Source organism: Salvia hispanica, chromosome 1, assembly GCF_029641045.1.
Source record: "Salvia hispanica isolate PSC_SH4W2 chromosome 1, Shi_PSC_v1, whole genome shotgun sequence".
NCBI lineage: Eukaryota > Viridiplantae > Streptophyta > Magnoliopsida > Lamiales > Lamiaceae > Salvia > Salvia hispanica.
Window position 1 is genome coordinate 33,298,468 of NC_142692.1, and position 7,355 is coordinate 33,305,822.

General features: G+C 33.0%; 1 protein-coding gene across 1 annotated transcript; it reads left to right on the forward strand.

Annotated features, from left to right (window-relative positions):
- Positions 1–509: 509 nt before the first annotated feature.
- LOC125218479 (Chaperone DnaJ-domain superfamily protein) lies at positions 510–4,352 on the forward strand. Its single transcript, XM_048120154.2, has 7 exons — positions 510–829; positions 2,113–2,154; positions 2,291–2,413; positions 2,661–2,899; positions 3,272–3,308; positions 3,727–3,784; positions 3,884–4,352. Exons 1-7 carry the CDS (start codon positions 683–685, stop codon positions 3,964–3,966), a joined length of 729 nt encoding a protein of 242 aa, XP_047976111.1. The 5' UTR covers positions 510–682; the 3' UTR covers positions 3,967–4,352.
- The last annotated feature ends 3,003 nt before the right edge of the window (positions 4,353–7,355 follow it).

A 7,355-nucleotide genomic window follows, 5' to 3' on the forward strand; every position in this document is an offset into this window, starting at 1 on the left:
ATTTCAATACTAATATTATTATGCCATCCCCACGTTATTTGAAATTATCACTGACACGTCATATATAGTTTAGTTTTGACATAATACTACTTGGTTGTAGAGAATTAACTACATAGTATGTTTATGTATTGTTTTCATAATATTCCAAAATTGATAGTAAAAACTTATACTATTAACCTAATATTGTTCATGTATTTTTTACTATTAGCTTTCATTTTTCCATTCGCTACTTGTTCTTGTGTGATAGTTCTCCCAAAGTTATAGAATTTCTAAATATTAATTATAATATTAATATTAAGACGCATTCTGTCTTACTAATAATACTAGATTTTAATAGAGTTTATTGATCTTAGATTTTTTTCGTGACGTTTAATTAATATTTCAAAAATAATTTTCAATTAATCAAAATTATAAAATCCCATAGAATCATAGATATCAATTTTTTTTGTGTAAAGTAGATATCAAAATGTTATTTACTGAAATTAAACTAAAATTGAGATTCTAATTATACGAGAGGAGAAAGTCGTGTTCATAAAAATTCGAAGACGGTTTGTTGAAAAAGGAAGGGAAAGGTTTAAATGGTTGTAATTTTGTGGATTCAATCAATCGGAGCTTCAAAACCCTCAATTGTTTCTATACATTGAGCTATTACCGAATCCAAATCGAATAATTACGACGCAAAATGAGCAAAGAGGAGGGGGATAAACGGAACAAGGATGATTATCCCTGGCAGCAACAAAACAGAGCCTATCAGGATAAAGATGGGGACATGAAGCTATGGGGGATTGTAGTTTTTGGATTAATCGGAGCCACCGTCACCACATTAGCCGTAAGTTTATTGCGTTTCTTCCAAATTTTTTTTGTGTTCGTTAATTTGAGAATCGCATCGGTAGCTGTTGCTTTAGTTATCGGCTTTTAGAAATTTTGAAACTTTGATCCGATTGTTTGATTCTATGGTGTTTGATTTTAGTTTTCTGTACGGACGTTGGAACGCTACTTCATTGCAAATGGGGTGAAGTTTTTTAATGCGTTTGTAGCGATGAATTGGATGTATGCTGTTGAATATTTTAGGTCACTAGTAAAATTTTGTTATTTTATGAAATATTGGAACTCTTTTTGGTGTACAACTTCTACATTGATTATGGTGTTAGGCGTATGACATGGAGAAATAGAAGGAGCTAGCATACTGGTTTCTGATAGTAGACCAAATACTACCTGATTAGTGAGCTAGCATACAGGTTTAGGATTAATGTATATCTATTAAAAAGATTGAATTTGGGGGATTCGTGATGGCACGTCTCACTCTACTTTGCAAAGTTTTAAGTTTACGCGTGTAAAGTTAGAACTTAGAAGTAGAACCCTGTTATGGGATTTTGGTTAGAAGATAGATTTAGTAGTTCTGCATACTGCTAGATATGCTAATAGATATTTGATGGACTAATGATCTCTCATGGCCTTCTTGGTATGCAATAACCAATATAATAATATCGTGTCATCCTTTAAGAGCACAACTGGTAAGGGACAAGTACAGAGTTCAGAAGGTAAAGGATGGTGAAGGAGTCTAACCCCTGACCTCCTCTCTGGTAGACTCAGGCTACACCCCTAACCTGTTCGGTTTATAACAACGATAGGGATAGTGATGAGTTAGAATCCCCCACCATCCATGCTGTTTGGTTTCTTGCTTACTTTGTTATGCTTTGCCTTGCTTGCTTACAAGGTACTGGGAGCTATTGTAGTTCTTTTGTACGCTTGTTTCTTCTGTAGGCAACAAATATCCTGAAACTTGGTTCTTTGAGGCTATATTATTTTGTCCATGATCTATAAGATTGTGCTTGCAACCATGATACTAAGTCTTGAAAATCTATGATAGTATGATTGAGAAATATCATTCTCAAAGGAACATGGTAGAATTCAGTTTTATATGAGATTTCATGAAATAGAAGCAATTATTTTAAATGTTATTCCTATTGAACATTGTCTAGAAAAAACATTAGCTTTTGTTTTCTAGAAGGCCCATATGATGGTGAAAGTTGGCAATTTATGATTTTTTTTTGTCAGCATATCTATGTGCTTCAGAACATATCATGATTCCCTGATAAAAAAAACTTGCAGGTCACTCAATTGCGAAGGACAGCTGATTGGGTTTATAGTCAGGTAGTCATTGTTTTCCATTATTTCGAATTTTATTTGTAGTAAATAAGAAATACTCTTCCAGTTAGTCGCATATTACCTTCTGGATAAGACAGCCCTTAACATCTACTAACATTCAATGTTATTGGTTTGCGAAAAGTTGAGCAGTTCTCAATCAGCATGGAAGAACAGGCGTTCTTTTCGATCTAATTTAAAAGAGGAAGCATGGAAAAGATATAACCGTCGTATGCAAGAAGAATATGAAGAAGAAATGGAGAGAGTGGTGAGATTTTCTATTGATTTTCTATTTTGAACATCCCATAGACATTGTTGTACATCTTTTTGCTGAATTGAATAGCAACTGATATATATAGCTTGTTCTTAGTCTAACCAATTAAGTGAATTGTAACTTTCTGAAGGATACTTTTTATTTTCCTGCCTGGCTGGTTTACTCTTTGATATGTACTTTGCTTGTGTAAGTAAGTATTCTGTGTAATCTGACATAGTTATTGTATTGATGATTTTTATAGGAGCGTATTCGTAGGATGCAAAGCGTATTCAATAGAGAGAGAAATAAATTCAGAAGGGGTTATGAGAGATGGAACGAACATGATTCAGGTACATATCATCAGCATTTTCAGAGGAATGATTGGTACTGGAAAGCAGAAGCTTCGTACAGAGAACAACAGAGCAATTTTAGGGAGAACAACCCTCGGGCCAGCACAAATGTTTCATTATCACATCATTACTCTGTCCTTGGCCTTGACAGGTATAACATTGCAGCCATGCATTTAGTAACAGTGAGAAAATAGAGTATCATTGATAGTTTTCCTACTCCTGAAATGTCTACAAACCATGTGACTGCTCAAGGGAGGTCCACTTCTTAATGAAGGAAATAATTTTTCATGGATTATGGTGTTTTCTGTGCCATCTTTATCAGTGACGCACATTGATTGTCTTATAAGCTTTGTTTAAATATGCATGGTTTGAAATGAGAAAATAAAGTGAGGTCCTCTTTGCGAGTCTGACTCTCCCATTCCAGTTGTTGCTTTTCTTTCTGTACTAAAAAAGTAGGGGCTGAATGAGATTTGATGAATAACACTTGCAATTGACCCCTTCATGTCTTTATTTTTTTTTTCAGGCGGAGGACCAAGCCCTACACAGATGAAGAGATAAAGGTATTTCTTGTATCTAGTTCTCCCTCCGTCCCATTCGAACCGAAACATTTCTGCATGAGAATTTATACAGTGTTGTTTAGTTTGTTTCTATTTTTAGAAATAGTATGTCATTTTGAGTTAGATATTCCAAAAAGGGAAGATGTGTCGCTTTGAATGAGATGCTGAATCTAATTCTTATCCATGTAGATTTCCATAATTCTTCTACTATGATGTCTATGTAACGTAGATGTTGCTATAGTCCACCTAAGAACAGTATTACAGCATATCTCTGTTGTTGATACGATGATATCTATGCTGGTCATTTAGATGTCTATGTAACGTAGATGTTGCTATAGTCCACCTAGGAATGGCATTAAAGCATTTCTCTGCTGGTCATTTTGTTGTCGGCTTCTTTGCCTAATACCTTCATCATTTGCAGTCGGCCTTCAGAACAAAGGCAAAGGAGTTCCATCCAGACCAGAATCAGGACAACAAAGGTTGTATATCAACTGCAGATATCCATGCAAATTGTTTTAATAGTATCTCTTACCTATCTATCAATTGCACTAACTTTCTGATGCGCACATTTTCCACAGATTACGCTGAAACAAAATTCAAGGAAGTTATGGTGTCTTATGAGGCCATCAAGTCCGAAAGAAAAAATCAACGGCCCCAGTAGGTGATCTTGAGGACTCTTACTGCTTCCCGTTGCAGTTTTCTCCGATGTGTACGTATTCAAGCATCTCTACATTTGATATACAATGTAAATTAGATTCGCCACGATGAGATCTACTGCAGTATATTCCATTTGAACCGCTTCTAAGCAGAGCCATGATCAAGAATTTGGTCGATGAGTTTGTAATGTAATTATAGTCGACATGCTTCATTTCGTTGTAGCAGGCAATAATCGTATCATAAAGGAATTAATAAGCATACTCAAATATCTTAGATGGAATGCTTGGTAATTTTTGCCAGTTTAGAATCGAATTATAGAAAGGATTAGAGAATATTTTGTAGACGAATCGACTCCTCTAAGTGGCTATGGAGCATTGCTTTCTTGGTGAATTGTTCTCATTTATGGATATTTGATATTTGGGTGAAACTGCTTCTGTTTAGAAGCAATGTTTCATTTATTTTGTTTTCATCATCATACAAACGAAGGAAACCAAATTGTGATCTCCCTAATCTGAACTATTTGACAGATATTAACATTTATTCAACTCTCAAGATATACTTATGCCTGAAAACCATAAATTGAACTGAAAAAGGGTAAAAAACAAAAAAAAAAATAAAATCTATTATTATAATTATCATAATACAAACTAGTATTCCAACTTAAAATGGAATTAACAGTATCTAATTTTTCCCTATGCATACACAAACTATGGGATCACTTTTATCAGGAATAAGTCTAACACATTTTCCTCCATATTTTGCATATCCTGATTTAACACAATGATCATTGCAATTTGGATATTTTGAGCATGGCCCTTGAAGAATCCATGTTTCTTTCTCACGTCCTGCAGCTGAAAATCACAAATAAAAAATGTTAAATAGTTCATATATGCATAAATAATTCATTATAATAAAAGAAAATAAAATATTGATATATAAACACACTTGCCTTCAGAGCTTGAGATGAGAGACATGCATATGAGTCCAACATAAACAGCAAACAATATGATGGTAGCAACTCTTTTCGATTTCATTTTTTGATTAGGAAATTGATCGATAAAATGGCTCCTGGCTTTGCCTGTTTATAGCATATTTATTTGTATATTTATTCTCATAATATGCCAGTATCTGATTTGCCATGCCTAATCTGTTGGATTGATTTGGCCACCTAATTTTAAGAAACCAAGTCTACATTATATATATGTCCCATATGATATTGGTATAGAGAAAAGTGTAGTTATAACTATATTCTCCAAAACAAATCTTGATTTTCACAAAAATAAACTAACAGACCATATATTTAGTCATCATATTTTTAACATGTAAGTTCTTTTATATAAAAAGTTTAAATTTAGTCATCAATTTTTTAAAATCGGTCACACCTGTAAATTAGTAGGACACCATATTTACCTTTCCATCTAAATTATACTCCTACTCCATATGTCCGTCGTTAGGAGTCTTGATTCACTTTTACTATAAATGATAGGTACATCTCACTTTTCATTAACTCATTCACATTCTCTCTCCGTCCGCGAAAAATAGGGTTATTCCATTTTTATCACTCATTTTAGAGAAATGATAATAAATAGTTAAAGTGGATAGAAAGAAAAGTAAGATAGAGAATAATATATAGAAGTCTTTTGTCTATATTATTCTCTCTCTTACTTTTCTTTCTCTCCACTTTAACTAGTACTCCCTCCGTCCCGCTTTAGCAGTCCCATTGACTTTTCTACCCTCTTTTTATAAAAATGATAAAAAATAGTTAAAGAAGAGAAATGGTAAATTAAGAGAGAGAATAATATATAGAAGAGTCTTATCTACATTATTGTCTCACTTACTTTATTATTTCTCTACTTTAACTATTTTTTATTATTTTTACAAAAAGAAGGCAGAAAAGTCAATGGGACTGCTAAAGCGGGACGGAGGTATTATCATTTTTCTAAAATGAGAGATAGAAATGGAATAGCTCTATTTTTCGTGGACGAAGAAAGTACATAAAGATTGGTCTCACATTTCACTATTTTTTTCATCCACTTTTCATTATATTTCATAAAACCCGTGCAAAATTCAAATGAGACTCTTAATGACAGACAGAGGGAGTACTACTCTTTTGGCTTATTGTAGGGTAGATCTCGAAAGATATGAAAGATCTCCCTCCAAGCTGTATATACAACTTTCATCATTAAATTATTTAACGAATAGTAACTAATTCTAATTTCATACTAATAAATTAATACTCTCTCCGTCTTAAAAAAAAGGCTAATTTACCATATTGCCCGTTCCTCAAAATTAGACCAAGTCTAAATATAAAAAAGTTTTAACCAATTATACATAACTAATAATGTGGATCCCACAATCCACTAACATTATGTCCAACTATATCTTCTCTCTCACACACTTTTTAGTTTTTTCTCATCTCTCCTATTTTACCAATTACACGTTAAAATTCGTGTCATTTACAAGTTTGTCTATTTTTTTAGGAGGGATCGAAGTATTATTCAGTCCACATCTTCAAATATTTGTTAGGTAATTTGGATCCATTTGTAAGACCAACTTTTCTGGCTCAATTTATTGACGTTGAAAAATTAGGGCATGTGAGTAATATTTTTACAATGTGAGTAATGGTGCTTTATAATGCGAATTTTTTTTAAAATTGCTAACTCATCAACGCAATGTTAAAAATGTCAACACAAATTTGTGTTGACATTTTAAATATCAATGTCAACACAGTTTATTTTTATGTTGGCATTTCAATGTCATTGTGTTGACATTTTTAATTACGTGTTGATGAGTAAGCAATTTAAAAAAGTTATCAATTTATGAAAGTTAGCAACGGATGACATTGTGAGTGATATATATTTAAAACCATCATAACTTGGAACTGTATTTTCTGACATATTATAAACTTAAAATAGATTATATAAAGCTTAAAAAAAAACTACTCCCTTCGTTCCCCTTTCTTGAGCGGTACAAGATTTTATGTAATTTTATTTTGTTGCAGCAAAAAAGGCGATTCCGTCACTTTGCAGGTCCTCACACTGCGGCCCGACATCATGTGAGGATTTTCAATCAGGGTACGCAGTAGCCCATTAGAGGAGTTTTAACCCACTGACTGCCAGAAGCTCATCTCTTTTGCAATTTTATTTTATATTTCAAATGACGTGAGTAAAGTAAGAAAGGTGAAAGGTAAGAAAAAAGGGAGTGGGACGGGGGAGTACTATACACACTGGCTAATATCCGTACTGAACCATAAATTGATATATACGATTGATTGAACCATAAATTAATACTCAACGTGGAGGGACACGGGCATTGATTACAAGTAGTAGTACTATTTTATTTAATTTACTAAAGCCATAGTTAATTAGAATTTACAAAATAAAAGGAATAAGA

Bases quoted from the DNA above. Each gene is read 5' to 3' on its own strand.
- LOC125218479 (XM_048120154.2), top strand. From the start codon at position 683: ATGAGCAAAGAGGAGGGGGATAAACGGAACAAGGATGATTATCCCTGG. The intron at 2,155-2,290 runs GTAGTCATTGTT...GTTTGCGAAAAG, and splicing joins CTGATTGGGTTTATAGTCAG to TTGAGCAGTTCTCAATCAGC. The intron at 3,785-3,883 runs GTTGTATATCAA...CATTTTCCACAG, and splicing joins CCAGAATCAGGACAACAAAG to ATTACGCTGAAACAAAATTC.